The 21,277-nt window shown below is 54.8% G+C and overlaps 1 protein-coding gene across 1 annotated transcript in view; it reads right to left on the bottom strand.

The window, feature by feature from the left end:
• ITGA1 (integrin subunit alpha 1) overlaps nt 1-21,277 on the bottom strand; it is a 150,776-nt gene that overhangs the window by 63,208 nt on the left and 66,291 nt on the right. The window contains exons 3-6 of the mRNA XM_036280385.1: nt 12,043-12,155; nt 8,581-8,669; nt 8,359-8,470; nt 7,669-7,796 (exon numbers count right to left, since the gene is read on the bottom strand). Coding sequence (XP_036136278.1) covers nt 7,669-7,796; nt 8,359-8,470; nt 8,581-8,669; nt 12,043-12,155 — 442 coding nt within the window. The remainder of the gene's footprint in view (nt 1-7,668; nt 7,797-8,358; nt 8,471-8,580; nt 8,670-12,042; nt 12,156-21,277) is intronic.

Consider the following 21,277-nt stretch of genomic DNA (forward strand, 5'->3'; position numbering starts at 1 on the left):
ACGTCACGAAGCGGCGAGAGAGACGGTGGTCATTGCGATAACAATTTTTAACACCAGGAGAAATGACGAATTCCAGGAACTATTTTCCCAGCGTAAAGGGCTCGCCCGCTGTGTGCTAGGCACCACGGGAACGCTGCGCTCCCTTCCATAATGACAGGGCGGCGGCCAAGCCGTCTTTGTGGACGTCACAGAGCCCGCGGGGGGCGGGGCAGCGTCCTGTGACAGAGAGCGGCGTGGCATTCGGGGTGACGAGGGCCATGCCTGAAGGGTGTGCAGATGCTGTGGGGGCGGGAGGGGGGGGAGTGTGCCTTGGGGGCGTGGGTGGAGAACCATAGCAAAGGAAGGGACATTTGGACTAAGAAGTTTGGGCAGCACCTGGGGCTGGGACAGAGAAGGGCACTGGAGGCGGGGTGTCCCATGAGCACAGAGCAGTGTGCTCGGGGAAGGCCAGGGTGTGGGGGAAGAAGAGAGGTGGGCACGAGGGAGGCAGGAGGCCGCAGGAGTGATGGGCACCGGGGGACAAAAGCCTTAGAGTCCCCTGGAGAGAGCAGACATTGCTCATCCGGCAACAACAGCAGATGTTTATCAAGGGAAATGCCAGGACCTGAACTTGACCTTGGGGAGGTGACTCAGGTGAGTGATGCCCAGGGTGGGGGGACGGAGACCAGGAGGCCAGTGTGTGGGAAGGTGCGTCTCCCTGGCAGCTGCTTTCGGGAAGGACAGCCCGGCGGACAAGGGCGCAGCTGCTTGGCTGGACCAGGCTTCTTCTCAGACCTCAAGCGTGAATCAGACCTCACACTGAGGCTTCTGGGAAGCGGCCGTAAAAAGAAAGATAAATGATGTTCCTAAAATGTAATTAATTTCGCTCCTTCGTCTGGCCTGGTTTAATGTTGTGCTACCCTCTTGATGGGAACAATCTAGATTTTGTTCCATTAGTATATTTCACCTTCATCCCGGCCTCACGATTTACGGGCTCTAGTTAGGGTGATGCCCTGGCGTGTGGCATGTTCACGCCGTTCTCGTCTGTCACTGAAAGCAGCGCTGGGTAGGCACTGGGGACCCGCAGGCCTCGCCACGGTTACCACGCCGTCCATGGCGAGCCCAGAATGCTTCAGGTTTGCTTTTATGGGCAGTTTCTTGAAAAGCAATTTCATACCCTTTCCTCTGCCTTGGGTAGAAAGTTGGTTTACAAAAAGCCCTTGACTGTGTTTGCAAACGTCTCACTGGGACCACACAGAGACAGGGAAGAAACTTTGAGTCACTACAGTTGCCCCCCCTTTTCCACGGGGACACATCCCAAGACCCCAGGTGGACGCTGAACGAACCTGTGGGTATCGTGGAGAGTATCAACCCCGATATATATTTTGTGTTTTCCTAGGATAAAGCTTAATTTACAAGTTAGGCACGGTAAGAGATTAACAACAAAACTGTAACAAAACAGAACAGTTAAAACAGTCCTCCGTAGTAGGCGCTCTGTGAACGGGTCTCTCTCCGAAAACAGCTTCGCGTGGGGACGTGGACAGACGGATGATTCACGTCCCGGGTGGGACGGAGGAGCAGGGCGGGGCAGATTTTATCACGCTGTGCAGAACAGCTCGCACTTCAGGATTTATGAATTGTTTATTTCTGGAATTTTCCATGCAGTGGTTTTGGACCACAGTTGACCACGGTTACTGACACTGCAGAAAGCAAACCTGAGATAAGGGTGGATGGAGACTGCTGTGTTCAGAATCAACGTGTGTCCCTGGCGTTACATCCCACGGTGGGTCCCACGTGGAAACGTTAAAGCAAGGTTTTATTTGCCTGTCTGCCTCCCTCCTCCCTTGCTTTCTTGGTGGAGGTGATATTTATGGGAGGAATGTTTCACATCTTTGAGACTGCCTTTCGGTATCTGCCCTCACTAAGTGACAGGCCTTGACTGGAGAGGGGGTCGTCAGAGTGCACCCCCTTCGGCTGCACGGGGTGTGCCGATGGGGTCACTGTAGCAAACAGACCTCAGGACACAGCCAGCAGCCCCCCTCATCTGTGGCTTTGCTGTCCATGTTCCAGTTACGTGTGGTCAACTGTGGTCTGAAAATGCTAAAAGGGAAGTTCCAGAAATAAACAATTCATAACTTTTCAAATGCACGCTGTTCTGAGTGGCGTGATGAAATCCCCTCCCCGCCCCAGCTCCATCCGACCCAGGACGTGAATCACCCCTCTGTCCAGAGCCCCCACACTGCATCCGCTCCCCGCCGATCAGCCACGGAGCAGCCGACTCGGTCATCAGATCCACTGTCCAGGTATCGCGGTGCTGTGTTCAAGTCGCCCTCATTGTACTTAATAATGGCAACAACGCACAAGATAATGCTGCGATTCAGATCTGCCAGAGAGAAGCTGGAGAGGCTTCGTTTGAGTGAAGGGAAGATGCTTCGATAGCGCGAGAGACCACATAACCTTCGCTACAGTGTATTGTTACAATGTTCTGCTTATTATCATTCTGTTCGCTTCTTATTATGCCTAATTTATCAATTAAAGTTTATCAGAGGTATGGATAAACAGGGTTTGGTACGATCTGTGGTTTCAGGCACCCCCTGGGGGTCTTGGGATGTATCGCCTTGGATAGGGGGACGGCTGTAATCAGAACACACTTTTTGGGGGCCCATTGTCCCTTTAAAGCTTATTTAGGGTGAAGTTGTTCTGCGGTCCCTGGATGTAAAGATATGTGTCTTGTGACTTTGCTTATTCTTAGTTTTAAAACATCTGTTAATTTAAAAGTCCTGTATTTTTTTTTTTTTATCCTCACCCGAGGACATTTTTCCAATTTTTGTACAGATAGAGTGGGAGGGAGAGAGAGAGAGAGAGAAACATCGACGTGAAAGGGACACATCGAGTGGCTGCCACCCGCACGACCAACCAGGGCCGGGGACAAACTGCAACCGAAGTACGTGCCCTTAGCGGGAACCGAACCTCGGTCTCTCGGGACCGCAGGCCGACGCTCTAACCGCTGAGCCAAACCGGCCAGGGCAAAAGTCCTGTATTTTAATGTAGGTTGTGCCACAAAACCGCTGTGTTTGTAGGTCACAGAATGGTCAAACAGCAACAGTTTCATATGGCGCAACCTGAATGGAGACAAAGTAACAAGACAGACGATCAGCGAGCAGCACTGATGTGTGACTGTCCTCCCACCGGAGGTGAAGCCTGGAGCTCAGAGGGTCGGGCAGGCCGGCCGGTTCCTGCCCATCTCCCTGCCCACAGCTGATTTCAGTTTCTGGCCTGCCCAGGGGCAGAGGTGGGAAGGTAAGCAAAGGGCGTAGGGGCTTCTCCTTGGCCGGCACTGTCCTAGGAAGGATGCTGCTAACAGGTGTGTACAGCTTTCTAGAGGGCTTTCGGGGCTGTCCCCTCGCCTGCACCCTGGCCTGAGTGCACGTATTTCACCCCTGCTGTCCCCAGGCCGCGGGCTGTCTCCCGCTCTCCTCTGCCCTGCGGGAGGTTGTGTGACAGGGACCGACAGGACCCCGTGCGGGTCCCCGGGACACATGCATTCTTCATGCTGATGAACTCGGGGAGGGCAGGCCAGCCCCAGCGCAACTGCCTCGGCTTTGGCTCGCCCCCCGCAGCCGGTGTGTCAGGCAGGAGTCACATGCTAGGCACTGTGTCCCCACTCCAGGGGACCCCTGTCGGCTTCACTGCACCGCTGCCCTGAAGCCTGAAGCCTCCCTCATGAGGCTCTTTCTACGGATAAGTGCTCCTCCCACCCCACCCACTCCATTCTGAAGACCCGTGTACTTGGGTATGCGCTTGGAGTCCAAGAGCCCTCCACCGGCTCCTCCCTGTCTGTCTCTGCAGCGCCCCTGGGCCAGCCTCGCTCACACTCCTGTCTGCCCCTCGGAAAGGGGGGGGGGGCACAAGCTGCCCCTGCCGCTCTTAGGGCAGAATTGGGTGCTTTATTTTTTTATTTTATTTTTTTATCCTCACTCGAGGACATTTTTTGCATTTATCTTCAGACAAAGTGGGAGGGAGGGAGGGAGGAAGAGAGAGAGAAACATCGATGTGAGAGAGACACATCAAGTGGTAGCCACCCACACAACCCCAACCAGGGCCGGGGACAGACTGCAACCGAGGTACATGCCCTTAGCGGGAACCCAACCCGGGTCTCTGTGGTTCGCGGGCCGACGCGCCAACCGCTGAGAAAACCGGCCAGGGCAGAATTAGGTGCTTTAATTGAAAAAACAGACAGACACACACACACACTTATTTAAATTATGTTAGCAACCAGTCGGGAAAGAAATGATTAAAACTAACTGTCTGGTTTTGGAGATTGTAACTCCAGGACCACATGGAAGATAAGCAGACTTCTCAGTACCCCTATGAAGAGGACGCATCTTTCCAAATTTTCTATGAATGAGTTTCTTTTCTGAATCCACTGAAGGAAGGTCAAATGTTAAAGAGAGTTTCGACCATCACACCTAAAACCCACTGAGCGCAGTCTGGCGAAAGCCGTGGCTCACTGGACACGTCCTGCTGGTCACTTTTGCTTAGAGAATTACCGATGAAACTTGTCGTTAATACAACTTAAGCCAAACTAGAAAAAGATGAGGAAATACCAGAGTATAAATACTAAAGCCTAAAGCAGATTCTGAACAGAATATGAAAATGCCATTTATAGGAATAAGTCTCATTAAATGTCCACCAGGCAGAGAAAGAGTCTAGAAGCATTCATGGTGATCAACATACTTATTCAAGTGGTCACTGAGAGGCCGGCTGGCCGCTGACAAGGACACAGGATGAGGTGCCTGTAATTGGAGGAGGCAGAGCACGCCCACGCACACAGCACACACGCACGCACACACACCACACACGCACCACACACATGCACATGCACACACGCACATGCACACACGCAAACACGTGCACACACGCAAACACGTGCACACATGCACATGCACGCACACACACACACTCCCCAGTACAATTTGAATGCATTAGTCTGCTGTCTCTCCAACTGGAGCCTGCGGAGGAATTGTGCGCACGGCTTTCTCACAGTGCCAGCTGCACAGTCCCAAGCTCAGAGCATCCAGCTCTGAAAGTCTGGGGGACAGTGCCCACACCTCAGGGGTTCCGGGGAAGGGACCCCGTGAGCCACACTTGCAGAAACACCGCATTAGACACAAGCTCCATGCAGGCAGTGACCGCGTCTTACTCTCCATGGTCCTCCGAGCCCCAGCACAGAGCGGCTGCCCGGTCAGCCCTCAAGAAAACCCTGAACAAATGAAAGGCCACCTGGCGCCATCCCCACAGCGAGGGAACAGGCAACGCGGGGTAGAAATCTGAGCAGCTCTTCGGGGAGCAGTCTCCCGTGGGTGAACTGTGCAGATCCTACACATCACTGTGTACAGAGCTGCCCCGAAGTCCCCTCTCTGTGCAGTGGGGTCGGGAACTCAGGAACCGTGACCTCTCTGCCTCAGCGTGACTGCCGGTCCCTCCCCTTCGCTGGTTGCACTGGGCCCCCAGGCTGTCCCCATCCCTCTGAATAAAGTCATTGTTCCCTCTGAGAAAGACACAGCTCCTCAAAGCCCACCCTGGTGGGCTGGGGTGCCTCTGGTCAGGAGGAAGAATAGCCCCTCTATTAGTCTCACCGCAGAAATGTAAAAGTAATTATGGTTCGCAGTTAGGGATCGGAAAATCGCAGCAGAAGGCTTGAGCCTAAAGCAGAGGGTTGTTATTTCTTCTTCACGCAGCCCAGCCCCCTCCCCGAGCCCCACTGACGCAGCGACGGGGACTCTGCAGTCTGTCGATTTTCTCCCTGAAGCTGTGTGACAACTTCGGACGGATGGCGGCGCCCCTCCTTGCCGCCAAGAGCTGCACATAAATTACATTTTTTATAGTAAACCGGATAAGTGAATTCCCAAGTAAAATCAAATGCTCAGATGACTGTAAAATATTATAAATTTTAAAACGTTCCAAGACTGGTCTGAGCTTTGGAAAGAAAGGACTGGCCAGAAGGCCAGGGGGTGGGGAAGGCCGGAGGGAGGGAGGGATGCACAGCGTGGGACGTGGCGCGAGGGGAGAGCTGGGGTCGAGCAGCTGGACTTCAGGGGTGTCCGTGCAGGGAGGGGGCACCCGGCGCTCGAGGCTGGCCTGGGAAGGACGCGGCCAGCGTCATAAGATGGAAAGGACTAGAGACCCACTACTTCAGGCCGTCGCATGGGGCACCTGGAACCTTCCCCCGGGAAGGAGAGGACTCGGGACTGCCGTTGAGGGCTGTGCCCCATGTGGTCAACAAGCGAGGAGCCGCGGGCCAGTCTGGGGGCCCCTCCGCAGACGGAGACTCTCGGCTAAACGCCCTCTGCGGTTCCCCTGGCTTCCGGCTCTGGGAGAGGACCGGGAGGGAAACAGAGGGTCTGTGCGGGCAGGAGGGGCTGTCACCATTCTGAGCGGCCTTTTAAGGGACACAGGCCCTGACACCCTGTAGCAGGAAGAGACCACCAGCCTCTCCGAGCCCCTGCTGGCCCCCTGGGGAAGGTCAACTGCGAGAACCTTCCGCCCAGGAAACGGGTGCTCCTGATGTGAACAAGTCCATTTTCTCTGAGTGGCTTCACCCAGAGTTCGAGTTCCCTGTCCTCCTGGAGGTATACCAGGCTTCCACCTCACCCTCTCAGGGGACCCATGGAGCCAAGGGACAGCCACGCGGAATCCCACCGAGGGGGCTCGGGCCACCTGCACTCAACTACCATCCATCTTTGTGGGGACATTGTGTTTCTCTATATATTTATATGGCCACATACACAGATAGGTGTGTATGCCTTTATATATGTTTATGTATGCGTATGCATCTATGCACACATATGTATAGACGTGCGTGTATTTACACCTCAGTTTTATGTGGGTGTGCTGAACCCTGAAGGGGCCAGGCTGCTGCATCAGTGCCTCAGGAATGTCTCCCAGGGCCAGCAGGGCTGTCAGCGAGGGAAGGGACCCCCTGCCTGCAGGTGCGGCCACGGCCCCCCGCGGTCCTACGGTCCCCACACCAGGAACCACACTGGCTCCGATTCCGTGCTAATTCCTCCGCTCAGGGCACTGACTTGACTTCGACATGCAGGCCGCCTGGTACCCCCTGTGTCTTCTCTACATTTTCAGCCACATGGCCATAAACGTTCAATAAAAATTAGATGCATTACACCCAAACTCCGTGTCTAAAGCGGAAGAGCCACGCGGGGAGTTCCACGACATTGAGTGGCAATAAAAGGACGGTGTTTAGAAGCAGACACCATGGGGTGACAGAAAAGACAAAATCTATTTGACTCACTGCAGCGCAAGCAAGAACTTTGCTTTGTGTTCAAGAGAAGAAATGGTTAAGTGGAAGGAAAATGGACTTTAAGCAATAGCCTGTGGCCAGTTCCCACTGTATCTGCATCTACGAGAAAGGAGACTGTCACTCAGTTCCCCAGATTCTGTAGCTCTGCTCTGACATCACCAAGGTGGCCACACTTAGTGTATAATTAAGAACAAGATTTCACAGAGAGCTCTAGGGGACCTTTTCCAAGGGCGCTGGAAATGGCAGCTTTCATGGTATTTTCTGTTTAGAAAATTGTGTAGTCTGCCCATAATGTCCCTCTGATGAAGAACCGGAAGGGGTTACGTAAGGTAAAACCGTCCCGACGAGAGGTGACGCGCAGAGCCCCGCACCTGCGTCTGTTTCGGGCTGATGTCCATCCTCTCCAGCAGGCTGTTCAGGAAGGCCGTGACGCTGTCCCAGGGGTAGATGCTGTTGGAGCCGTCCAGCACGATGACGATGTCCAGCTGGGTGCCGCACTCTGCAAGACAGGGTCCGCTGACGACCGCGGGGCCCGGCTCCTCGGAGCCGCGGGCGAGCGCCCGTTACAACGTCCACTGGTGTCTCACAAAGTGGGCGCCTTGCGTGTGTCATCATAAAAGTAGTTTTAGGAAAAGTGAAGTGATACGCATTGCATTCCGTAACCGGGGGTGTAGAGCCCTCATCAAATAAGACTCCCCTCTCCCCGACGGCACGAACGTGCCTGAGTTATCTTTGGAAAGGCCCTCAGACGGATTCCCTAGAACAGTCCTCACGCTGGGGGTATCGCACACGAGGTCCCACCTCCCGGACACTCGCTCTTTAAATAAAAACAATGGGGCAGCCTTAGCCAGGGTGTGTAAACACTATTCCGTAAAGGTGTTGACACTAATATTGATTCCAAAGATGGCAGCGAGGTTCGGCTATAGATTGGCAAAGCCAACGGCCCCCTAAACTGGTAACACCAGTAGCTGAGAAACTGGGGCGGGCTTTTTGGCGTGGTCCTGTGGACTCATGTCTCACCACCCAGCTGTCACCAGGGAAGGGCCCAGGAGGACCTGTACCTCGCACGGGGGCGATGGAGTTGACCACCTGGAAGGTGGGGCTGACGTCGGAACAGATCCCGGTCGTGTAGTGCAGGTGTCCACATCTGTAGGCGTACAGGGGCCCACAGGCCTTGGGGGGAAATGAGAAACCGTGAGACTCAAGATCACGCGCGAGACTCGCCGAAGACGTACGACGAGAGCATCGCTCGCTCACCAAGTCTCACGACTCTGCTTTCTTACCAGAAACCCGCCGTTGGGGTTGGTGACCAAGGTGCTTCCGAACGTCATGTTCTCTTTCACTTCTGCGACGTTGGGGATGGACGTATTCACTGGAAACAGGACACAGTTTTGTGAAGGCGGAGAACAACGTGAAACTGTCTTCCCGTTAAAACGTTCTATTAGCTTTGCTCCCGTCATGGCTCATTCCCTCGTCCAGCCACACACTCTCCCGAGTACGCTTAGGACTACAGTGCAGAGGGGCTGGGGCCGTGGCTGAGGTCCCAGACTCGTGATCTGGAGCATCGTCCCAAATAGTTTTGCTGGACTGTGAAGGAATGCAGAGCCATCGGGGCGGAGGGTGTGGGCTGCCTTTCACACACGTTTGCTAATTAAAACAAATAAAGATTTCAGCCTCACGACATTGCAGATAAATGTAAACCTACACCCTTTCCTTCCACGTTAGACCCACATATTATTTGTGACCCGTGATGAAACATGACTCCTGGCAAGAAGGGCAATGGAGAGAGGACCAGAGAAGAAAAGTCAGACGCGATTTTCATGACCATTAGTGAGAACATCATGGGGACAGCATGAGGGTTACAGAGAACACTGGGGCTAGACCAGGGCGGTGGACAGGAAGTTTAGATTTTTAAGAAGGCACAGTGAAGGGACTACCTTTGACATTCCAAACAGCAATGCCAGGTCTTTTTTTTTTCTTTTTTCCTTTATTGGTTTTAATCCTCATCAGAGGACATTTTTCTATTTTTTGTTCAGGTAGAGTGGGAGGGAGAGAGAGGAACAGAGAGAGAGAGAGAGAGAAACATCGATGTGAAGGGACACATCGAGTGGCTGCCACCCGCACGACCGACCAGGGCCGGGGACAAACTGCAACCGAGGTACGTGCCCTTAGCGGGAACCGAACCCGGGTCTCTCTGGACCGCAGGCCGACGCTCTAACCGCTGAGCCAAACCGGCCAGGGCTCCTTTATTGGTTTCAAAGAGAGAGAGAAACATCGATGAGAGAGAACATGGATTGGCCGCCTCCTGCACGCCCCCTACTGGGGATCGGACCCACAACCTGGGCATGTGCCCTGCCCGGGAATCGAACTGGCGACCTCTTGGTGCAGGGTCGCCGCTCAACCACTGAGCCACACCGGCCGGGCACAATGCTGGGTCTTAACGCATGCCAACTGGCAAAACTGGCAAAAAAAGTTCTACTTATTCATCGTAAAAAAGTAAAAGATTGGACAGGAAAAGCAACAGCTTCTAAACCTGCTTGGTGGAGTACTGACATGTTTAAAGGGGCAAAACTCCAGTTCAAGGAGGTTGTGTCTCCCTGTTCACGCCTGGGAGTTGCTGCTCCCTTAGGACGACCTATATATTAGCTGGAGGAGGGATGGAAGAGATTCCTGAATGGTCACATCGCCGTCTGAATCTGAACGCCGGTCTCGGGTTAGTCTGATTTGCTGTCAAAGCGCCTGGGACTGGACTGCACTCTGCAATGGTCTTGAATAATCTGGGTTAGAGTTTTTTATACGGGGGCTGGCCCCGGGTGACCCTCCCTGGGACGTCACAGACCAGAGTGGAAACTTTCCTACTGTTCTTTCTTTATTTCATTTTTCATTGTAAGCATTAAAAAAAAAATTCTGATACTATTACAGATGTCCCCCACTTTACCCCCTTCTATCCACCTCCACCTAGCGCCCCCCCCCCCCATCTTCACCGTGTCCGTGTCCACGGGCTGTGCACATAGGGTCTTTGGCTAATCCCCTCACCTTCCTTTCTCCAGCCCCACCCCCACTCCGACAGCTGTCCGTCCGTCCTGCGTTCTTCAAGTAGCTGACATCGCCAGCCAGCGTGCAAACTGTCCAGCTGCTAGCAACGGAGCAGCAGCTCCTGTCGTAAACTCTTCCATAGACAGAGACTGTAGCCTCCAGGAGAAGGAAGAGGATGTGTCAAACCGCCATCTCTGGGCAGCGGGGAGCAGCCAAAAGCGGCGGAAACTGGAGGGGCGCACGTACCTGCAGGAAGAGCTCAGCAGTGGCTGGGTCTCCTGTTTCTGTGTGTGTGTGTGTGTGTGTGTGTGTGTGTGTGTGTTCCCGCAAGGGAAGGCCCTCGTCAGTGCCTAAACCTCAAGGAGAACTCTTTCCGACTTTCTCTCTTGAAAACAACCGAGGACAGAGATGGGGCAATGACAGTAACTAAGAAGTGGGGGGGGGGGGTACCTTGGAAAGCGGAGCCACGAGGAGCGTTCTAACATGTACACATGTGTCCTGTCCAAACATCTGCATGACCTGGACTGCACATGGGCAGGGACAACTTCAGACAGCCCAGCGTGGGCACAGTGCGGCCGAGCCACCTGCCCACTAAAACCAAAGGGTGAGACGATTCAAAGGCAGGTGACACCCGGATCTCCACACTTACAGCTCCGAAGTGTGACCCAGGATATCATCCCAACCTCCTGTACTCAGGAAGAAACAGGAAGAGGTGGCCCTAGCTTCAGAGAAAGCAACACATGGAAAGCGATGGTGAGATTTTCCAGAAGTCGGGATGATCTGAAACGGGTATCGACACAGCTATTGTCACTGTGCTTGTGAATGTAGAGGAAGAAAATGGTCATGTAAACAAACAGGAGATGTTTTAAGAAGGAGAACTGGAAGCACACTATCTGAATGACTGCAGGTCACGCCCATGGCATCTGGTCTCTCGCGGGACGCCTGCTGGCTGGCTCCGGCAGGCATTTTCTGGCCGTGTCGTAACTGCAGTGACCCTTCCGTCACACATCTCTAGTTCAGTACGGACTCACCTTGTGCTCTTCTCTTTTAAAACATTGACTTATCTATTATAATTCTTCTTGTCTTATTTAAAAACAACACTGAGTTAAGTTTTGTGGAGCAGAGGTGATGGACAGGTGGGTTGGAACACCTGCGTCATGTCACCACTGGCTTTGCAAAGGATGCTGAACTCGGTGGCCGTTGGGTAGACACCAGTCAGAGCCTCTGAGTCTAAGTCTATGGGTAGTCGAGGGTGAATGTCTGCACCCAGTGAAGGGCAGGGAAGCCAGGTGTCACTCTGTGTGAATCTAAATGATAAAAACTGAAGACTGCTTATAGGTTCCTTTTGTTTGTTGTTAATCCTCACCCGAGGATATTTTTCTATTGATTTTTTTTTTTTTTTTTAGAGAGTGGAAGGGAGGAAGAGAGGGAGGGGGGAGAGAGAGAGAGAGAGAGAGAGAGAGAGATTGATATGAGAGAGACACATCAATCAGTTGCCAAACCTGAGACCAGGTACATGTCCTTGATTGGAAATCGAACCCATGACCTTTCAATACTAAGGACCAACGAACACTGAAAGCACTAAGCCACACTGGCCAGGGCTGTTTATGGGCTACTTCCAATAGTTTCTTCAGTTGGTTGAACCTAACTTTCCGTTAGAACACGGGGCATTACTTAGGAGCAGACTTGAACCCTTGGGCGTCACCTACCTGGCAGATGCAGCTTGACGCAAGGCAACGCCTCCCCTCTGCCCACGGGACACCTGTAGACGTCCCCAGTCCTGTTCTTGGGCTGGCCAGCCAGAGGCGAACCGATGAGCACCCTGGAAGTCAGACCACTCGGTTAGCACTTTCAGCGATAAGAAGCATCGTAGGCTAGTTCCTTTACGGCTCTTCTAAGACCGCTGAGAGCAGTTCCCATAGACGTAATCAAATGGTCCCCCCGTGAGTCATCTGACGCGATCTAAAGCGAGCAGGGAGTCATCTCCAAACTGCACATTGATCTGAATAAAATAACCCGGAAAATACGTAGGAGAGAGACCTCAAGATATTTCATTTTATGTTACTTAATCATATATTTTAATTTGCAGGATAAATAATACTTCGTGGTGACGCCTGCTGCTGAGTTCGTTTATGAAACACACAGGGGTAACTGAATAGAGATGTCAGGAACTATGCACATTGGACCATGTACGATTCAACATTCGCCTATGCCGGTTTGTGAGTGCTTGCAAAACAGGGATGGTTCTGAGACTCGGGTTAAAATAATGCATGTCTTTTTAGACAGAATTAAAAATGATCACTCAGGTAATAATTCGTGAAAAAAATATAATCATGATTTATTTTAGTCCCAGCGAGCCATGACACAAGATCTCCCTAGATGGCTTCAGAAACGGAATGGACACACGTGGCCGACTGCCAAGGTGCGTGGGTGGTTCACCACGGCTGATTCATGGCGGGTGGACTAGCTCTGTCCGCACGCTGACTGCTGGCAACGAAACGACTCCATCAGGCACCGTCCGGCTGCCCTGGGGATGTCTTGGCCTGTATCCCTGATAATGTCTTCCATGAAGACACAGAAAGCATGAAAGCGTCCACCGCGCACATCAGTGTGCCCGTGTGGCACTCAGAAATACCTCGGCATTCTGGGAAAAGACTTAAACAAACTAGTTAAAGTTTATGTGAAAACCAATGTAAATAACTTCACTAACAAACTAGTTAAAGTTCATGTGAAAACCAATGTAAATAACTCCACTTAGCTGCACACTATCATCGACATCAGGATGTGGGAAGCCTGGCTTCACTGGCATCTTTGTGAAGACATCGTGGGGGGTTTGGTTGGCAGCAAGCCAGCAGCGTATCTGGGCCAATATGCGAGCGTGAGCTTCGTTTTCGTGGCTGGAACAGATGCCCTGGCTGAGCGCCGTGACACCCGGTGCCCTGCCCTGTCTGGCCACGCCGGGACTCCCCAAAGAAGAGCGAGGGAGGCCCGGGGAACGTGTTTAAAAGACTATGACTCAGGTGGTCACAAGTCTGGTCGTTTTCTCAAACCAGAGAAGCCTGAGGGGACGACAGGGATGCTTAGCCCGCAGGAAGAATGTCTGCAGGGGACTTGGGGATGATACAGGGGGTGGGTGGGCGCAGAGCTGAGAGACTATCAGGTGCGGGCGGGAGGAAAATATTTTTTAAAAGTTCAGTATTTGAAAGTCTGTCTTATTGAAAAGGGTGGAGATTTATTTTGTGTAGGTTCTTTGGGTGAAGCTAATATTAATGGAAGTAAGTCTTATAACAATTGTAAATACTGAATTGCTGACCAGAGTCCCTAAAACATAGTTATGAAATAAGGCCTTTGCAAAACCGTATCTGATCAGAATAAGTAAGCCTAAAAATGTTCAAGCCCTTTAGTACATAATTCTTACTTCTGGGGATTTCTCCTTAAATCAAATTGTCTAAAGTAAGGGGGAAAACTTAATGCACAAAGATGATGCTCAGACTGTTATATATAGTAATGAAAGATTAAAAGAAATATAATCAAGAACTACAACAAATGAACTATTGCAGGGCTATTAGGATATTGAGCTGTCATGAAAAAGGTAATAAGAGAGCATGGTAGGAATAAAAATTATCTTTGATCTAATGTAAGGTAAAACTGACCTCATTTAATGATAAGCTATGACTTCCAGTGAAATGCAACAGATTACATTCAGTGTAGCCAGTACCATGGCAGTGGTGATCATAGCCAGTGTTTAGTGACTTGATGTCACAGGTTAGGACCCTGTTCTAAGTGCTTTCCATGTACTGTGTGATTTAATCCTTTCCAGGAAATACAACCTGTGCTTGGACATCACACTTCATGAGTTCAAGCCACGGCTGCACCATCTGCTCAGCCGTGTGATTCAGGACAAGTCAACTTTCCTTGGTGCCATTTTCTCTTCTCTGTAAAATGGAAATAGTAAGAGTAGCTACCTCACAGGATCCCCACAAAACTAAAATGTTGATATGTGCAGCCCGGCCAGTGTGGCTCAGCGGATGGAGCGTCATCTCATGGACTGAGAGGTCCCGGGTTCAATTCCAGTCAGGGCACATGCCTGGGTTGCCCAGTAGAGGGTGTGCAGGAGGCAGCCGATGGATGTTTCTCACATCAATGTTTCTCTCTCTCTCTCTCCCTTCCTCTCTAAAAAAAATAAATAAATAAAAAATATTTTTTAAAAATGTTAATGTGTACAAAATGCCTACAAAAGTATTTGGCTCATAGGATATGCTATCTAAATGTATTATTACATCTTTTTTTTCAGGGGATGGAACAACCATATCTATGTAAAATGTAGATTAAAAGGGAGCACAGTGAAACACAAATTTATAGAAGGTTGTGGTTAGCTTTTCCCCACAATGTTTTTGAAGCCTTTTATAATGTGATTGATTATATTACTTCTAAAGAGAAAACATTTTAGACAAAAATAATGAGCCTACTGTTATGGAAAGTCTTTAAGTTCAGGCTGGAGAGATGGATTAATGTTTATTAAGAACACTCTACAGGCTTGGCATTTTGCCAGGCCCTGCGGATATAAAATAAATAAAACACAATTTTTAGGTTGTTTGAACTTAGAAGGAAAGCAAAACGATAAATGTACTGCAACAGGGACTAGGTCTGAAAGGCAGCACAGTCTCAGAGGGAGAGAGACAGCGTTCTTCTGGTGAGTTCCAGGAGCGCCCGCAGGGGGAGTAGACCTGGCATCTGGAAAGGTAAGCAGGGTTCTGACCAGAGAGTCCCCGCAGTCCGCCTTAGAAACAGTCCTGACCCGAGAGTCCCCGCAGTCCGCCTTAGGAACAATCCTGACCCCGAGAGACCCCGCAGTCCGCCTTAGGAACAGTCCTGACCCCGAGAGACCCCGCAGTCCGCCTTAGGAACAGTCCTGACCCGAGAGTCCCCGCAGTCCGCCTTAGAAACAGTCCTGACCCCGAGAGTCCCCGCAGTCCGCCTTAGGAACGGTTCTGACCCGAGAGTCCCCGCAGTCCGCCTTAGGAACGGTTCTGACCCCGAGAGTCCCCGCAGTCCGCCTTAGGAACAGTCCTGACCCGAGAGTCCCCGCAGTCCGCCTTAGAAACAGTCCTGACCCCGAGAGTCCCCGCAGTCCGCCTTAGGAACAGTCTTGACCCCGAGGGTCCCCGCAGTCCGCCTTAGGAACAGTTCTGACCCGAGTGTCCCCGCCGTCCGCCTTAGGAACCGTTCTGACCCGAGAGTCCCCGCAGTCCGCCTTAGGAACGGTTCAGACCCAAGAGTCCCCACAGTCCGCCTTAGGACCGGTTCTGACCCGAGTGTCCCCGCCGTCCGCCTTAGGAACGGTTCTGACCCGAGAGTCCCCGCAGTCCGCCTTAGGAACGGTTCTGACCCCGAGTGTCCCCGCCGTCCGCCTTAGGAACGGTTCTGACCCGAGAGTCCCCGCAGTCCGCCTTAGGAACGGTTCTGACCCCGAGAGTCCCCGCAGTCCGCCTTGGGAACGGTTCTGACCCCGAGACTCCCCGCAGTCCGCCTTAGGAACAGTCCTGACCCCGATATTCCCCGCAGTCCGCCTTAGGAACGGTTTTGACCCCGAGAGTCCCCGCAGTCCGCCTTAGGAACAGTCCTGACCCCGAGAGTCCCCGCAGTCCACCGTAGGAACAGTCCTGACCCGAGAGTCCCCGCAGTCCACCTTAGGAACAGTCTTGACCCCGAGAGTCCCCGCAGTCTGCCTTAGGAACAGTCCTGACCCGAGAGTCCCCGCAGTCCACCTTAGGAACAGTCCTGACCCGAGAGTCCCCGCAGTCCACCTTAGGAACAGTCTTGACCCCGAGACTCCCCGCAGTCCGCCTTAGGAACAGTCTTGACCCCGAGAGTCCCCGCAGTCCGCCTTAGGAACGGTTCTGACCTGAGACTCCCCGCAGTCCGCCTTAGGAACAGTTCTGACCCGAGAGTCCCCGCAGTCCGCCTTAGGAACAGTCCTGACCCCGAGAGTCCCCGCAGACCACCTTAGGAACAGTCCTGACCCGAGAGTCCCCGCAGTCCACCTTAGGAACAGTCTTGACCCCGAGAGTCCCCGCAGTCCGCCTTAGGAACGGTTCTGACCTGAGACTCCCCGCAGTCCGCCTTAGGAACGGTTCTGACCCGAGAGTCCCCGCATCCGCCTTAGGAACAGTCCTGACCCGAGAGTCCCCGCAGTCCGCCTAAGGAACAGTCCTGACCCCGAGAGTCCCCGCAATCCGCCTTAGGAACGGTTCTGACCCGAGAGTCCCCGCAGTCCACCTTAGGAAAAGTCCTGACCCGAGAGTCCCCGCAGTCCGCCTTAGGAACGGTTCTGACCCGAGAGTCCCCGCACTCCGCCTTAGGAACAGTCCTGACCCCGAGAGTCCCCGCAGTCCGCCTTAGGAACGGTTCTGACCTGAGACTCCCCGCAGTCCACCTTAGGAACAGTCCTGACCCGAGAGTCCCCGCAGTCCACCTTAGGAACAGTCCTGACCCGAGAGTCCCCACAGTCCGCCTTAGGAACAGTCCTGACCCCGAGAGTCCACGCAGTCCGCCTTAGGAACGGTTCTGACCCCGAGAGTCCCCGCAGTCCACCTTAGGAACAGTCCTGACCCGAGAGTCCCCACAGTCCGCCTTAGGAACAGTCCTGACCCCGAGAGTCCACGCAGTCCGCCTTAGGAACGGTTCTGACCCCGAGAGTCCCCGCAGTCCACCTTAGGAACAGTCCTGACCCGAGAGTCCCCGCAGTCCGCCTTAGGAACAGTCCTGACCCCGAGAGTCCACGCAGTCCGCCTTAGGAACGGTTCTGACCCCGAGAGTCCCCGCAGTCCACCTTAGGAACAGTCCTGACCCGAGAGTCCCCACAGTCCGCCGTAGGAACAGTCCTGACCCGAGAGTCCCCGCAGTCCGCCTTAGGAACAGTCCTGACCCCGAGAGTCCCCGCAGTCCGCCATAGGAACAGTCCTGACCCGAGAGTCCCCGCAGTCCACCTTAGGAACAGTCCTGACCCGAGAGTCCCCGCAGTCCGCCTTAGGAACAGTCCTGACCCCGAGAGTCCACGCAGTCCGCCTTAGGAACGGTTCTGACCCCGAGACTCCCCGCAGTCCACCTTAGGAACAGTCCTGACCCGAGAGTCCCCACAGTCCGCCTTAGGAACAGTCCTGACCCCGAGAGTCCACGCAGTCCGCCTTAGGAACGGTTCTGACCCCGAGAGTCCCCGCAGTCCACCTTAGGAACAGTCCTGACCCGAGAGTCCCCGCAGTCCGCCTTAGGAACAGTCCTGACCCCGAGAGTCCCCGCAGTCCGCCTTAGGAACAGTCTTGACCCCGAGAGTCCCCGCAGTCTGCCTTAGGAACAGTCCTGACCCGAGAGTCCCCGCAGTCCACCTTAGGAACGGTTCTGACCCGACAGTCCCCGCAGTCCGCCTTAGGAACAGTCCTGACCCCGAGAGTCCCCGCAGTCCGCCTTAGGAACGGTTCTGACCCGACAGTCCCCGCAGTCCACCTTAGGAACGGTTCTGACCCCGAGAGTCCCCGCAGTCCGCCTTAGGAACGGTTCTGACCCGAGAGTCCCCGCAGTCCACCTTAGGAACAGTCCTGACCCGAGAGTCCCCGCAGTCCGCCTTAGGAACAGTCCTGACCCCGAGAGTCCCCGCAGTCCGCCTTAGGAACAGTCCTGACCCCGAGAGTCCCCGCAGTCCGCCTTAGGAACGGTTCTGACCCGACAGTCCCCGCAGTCCACCTTAGGAACGGTTCTGACCCCGAGACTCCCCGCAGTCCGCCTTAGGAACAGTCCTGACCCCGAGAGTCCCCGCAGTCCGCCTTAGGAACGGTTCTGACCCGACAGTCCCCGCAGTCCACCTTAGGAACGGTTCTGACCCCGAGAGTCCCCGCAGTCCGCCTTAGGAACGGTTCTGACCCGAGAGTCCCCGCAGTCCACCTTAGGAACAGTCCTGACCCGAGAGTCCCCGCAGTCCGCCTTAGGAACAGTCCTGACCCCGAGAGTCCCCGCAGTCCGCCTTAGGAACGGTTCTGACCCCGAGAGTCCCCGCAGTCCGCCTTAGGAACGGTCCTGACCCGAGAGTCCCCGCAGTCCACCTTAGGAACAGTCCTGACCGGAGAGTCCCCGCAGTCCGCCTTAGGAACAGTCCTGACCCGAGAGTCCCCGCAGTCCGCCTTAGGAACGGTTCTGACCCCGAGAGTCCCCGCAGTCTGCCTTAGGAACAGTCCTGACCCGAGAGTCCCCGCAGTCCGCCTTAGGAACAGTCCTGACCCGAGAGTCCCCGCAGTCCGCCTTAGGAACGGTTCTGACCCCGAGAGTCCCCGCAGTACGCCTTAGGAACGGTCCTGACCCCGAGAGTCCCCGCAGTCCACCTTAGGAACGGTTCTGACCCCGAGAGTCCCCGCAGTCCGCCTTAGGAACAGTCTTGACCCCGAGAGTCCCCGCAGTCCGCCTTAGGAACAGTCCTGACCCGAGAGTCCCCGCAGTCCACCTTAGGAACAGTCTTGACCCCGAGAGTCCCCGCAGTCTGCCTTAGGAACGGTTCTGACCCCGAGAGTCCCCGCAGTCCACCTTAGGAACAGTCCTGACCCGAGAGTCCCCGCAGTCCGCCTTAGGAACAGTCTTGACCCCGAGAGTCCCCGCAGTCCACCTTAGGAACGGTTCTGACCTGAGACTCCCCGCAGTCCGCCTTAGGTACAGTCCTGACCCCGAGAGTCCCCGCAGTCCGCCTTAGGAACGGTTCTGACCTGAGACTCCCCGCAGTCCGCCTTAGGAACGGTTCTGACCTGAGACTCCACGCAGTCCGCCTTAGGTACAGTCCTGACCCCGAGAGTCCCCGCAGTCCGCCTTAGGAACGGTTCTGACCTGAGACTCCCCGCAGTCCGCCTTAGGAACGGTTCTGACCCGAGAGTCCCCGCAGTCCGCCTTAGGAACAGTCCTGACCCGAGAGTCCCCGCAGTCCGCCTTAGGAACAGTCCTGACCCCGAGAGTCCCCGCAGTCCGCCTTAGGAACGGTTCTGACCCGAGAGTCCCCGCAGTCCACCTTAGGAACAGTCCTGACCCGAGAGTCCCCGCAGTCCGCCTTAGGAACGGTTCTGACCCCGAGAGTCCCCGCAGTCCACCTTAGGAACAGTCCTGACCCGAGAGTCCCCGCAGTCCGCCTTAGGAACAGTCCTGACCCGAGAGTCCCCGCAGTCCGCCTTAGGAGCGGTTCTGACCCCGAGAGTCCCCGCAGTCCGCCTTAGGAACGGTTCTGACCTGAGAGTCCCCGCAGTCCGCCTTAGGAACAGTCTTGACCCGAGAGTCCCCGCAGTCCGCCTTAGGAACAGTCCTGACCCCGAGAGTCCCCGCAGTCCGCCTTAGGAACAGTTTTGACCCGAGAGTCCCCGCAGTCCACCTTAGGAACAGTCCTGACCCGAGAGTCCCCGCAGTCCACCTTAGGAACAGTCCTGACCCCGAGAGTCCCCGCAGTCCACCTTAGGAACAGTCCTGACCCGAGAGTCCCCGCAGTCCGCCTTAGGAACAGTCCTGACCCCGAGAGTCCCCGCAGTCCACCTTAGGAACAGTCCTGACCCCGAGAGTCCCCGCAGTCCGCCTTAGGAACGGTTCTGACCTGAGACTCCCCGCAGTCCACCTTAGGAACAGTCCTGACCCGAGAGTCCCCGCAGTCCACCTTAGGAACGGTCCTGACCCGAGAGTCCCCGCAGTCCGCCTTAGGAACAGTCCTGACCCCGAGAGTCCCCGCAGTCCGCCTTAGGAACGGTTCTGACCTGAGACTCCCCGCAGTCCGCCTTAGGAACAGTCCTGACCCCGAGAGTCCCCGCAGTCCGCCTTAGGAACGGTTCTGACCTGAGACTCCCCGCAGTCCGCCTTAGGAACGGTTCTGACCCGAGAGTCCCCGCAGTCCTCCTTAGGAACAGTCCTGACCCGAGAGTCCCCGCAGTCCGCCTTAGGAACAGTCCTGACCCTGAGAGTCCCCGCAGTCCACCTTAGGAACGGTTCTGACCCGAGAGTCCCCGCAGTCCACCTTAGGAACAGTCCTGACCCGAGAGTCCCCGTAGTCCGCCTTAGGAACGGTTCTGACCCCGAGAGTCCCCGCAGTCCACCTTAGGAACAGTCCTGACCCGAGAGTCCCCGTAGTCCGCCTTAGGAACGGTTCTGACCCCGAGAGTCCCCGCAGTCCACCTTAGGAACAGTCCTGACCCGAGAGTCCCCGCAGTCCGCCTTAGGAACAGTCCTGACCCCGAGAGTCCCCGCAGTCCACCTTAGGAACAGTCCTGACCCGAGAGTCCCCGCAGTCCGCCTTAGGAACAGTCCTGACCCGAGAGTCCCCGCAGTCCGCCTTAGGAGCGGTTCTGACCCGAGAGTCCCCGCAGTCCTCCTTAGGAACAGTCCTGACCCGAGAGTCCCCGCAGTCCACCTTAGGAACAGTCTTGACCCCGAGAGTCCCCGCAGTCTGCCTTAGGAACAGTCCTGACCCGAGAGTCCCCGCAGTCCGCCTTAGGAACAGTCCTGACCCGAGAGTCCCCGCAGTCCGCCTTAGGAACGGTTCTGACCCCGAGAGTCCCCGCAGTCCGCCTTAGGAACGGTCCTGACCCCGAGAGTCCCCGCAGTCCACCTTAGGAACGGTTCTGACCCCGAGAGTCCCCGCAGTCCGCCTTAGGAACAGTCTTGACCCCGAGAGTCTCCGCAGTCCGCCTTAGGAACAGTCCTGACCCGAGAGTCCCCGCAGTCCACCTTAGGAACAGTCTTGACCCCGAGAGTCCCCGCAGTCTGCCTTAGGAACGGTTCTGACCCCGAGAGTCCCCGCAGTCCACCTTAGGAACAGTCCTGACCCGAGAGTCCCCGCAGTCCGCCTTAGGAACAGTCTTGACCCCGAGAGTCCCCGCAGTCCGCCTTAGGAACGGTTCTGACCTGAGACTCCCCGCAGTCCGCCTTAGGAAC

Source organism: Molossus molossus, unplaced genomic scaffold, assembly GCF_014108415.1.
Source record: "Molossus molossus isolate mMolMol1 unplaced genomic scaffold, mMolMol1.p scaffold_m16_p_3, whole genome shotgun sequence".
NCBI classification, from domain to species: Eukaryota; Metazoa; Chordata; class Mammalia; order Chiroptera; family Molossidae; genus Molossus; species Molossus molossus.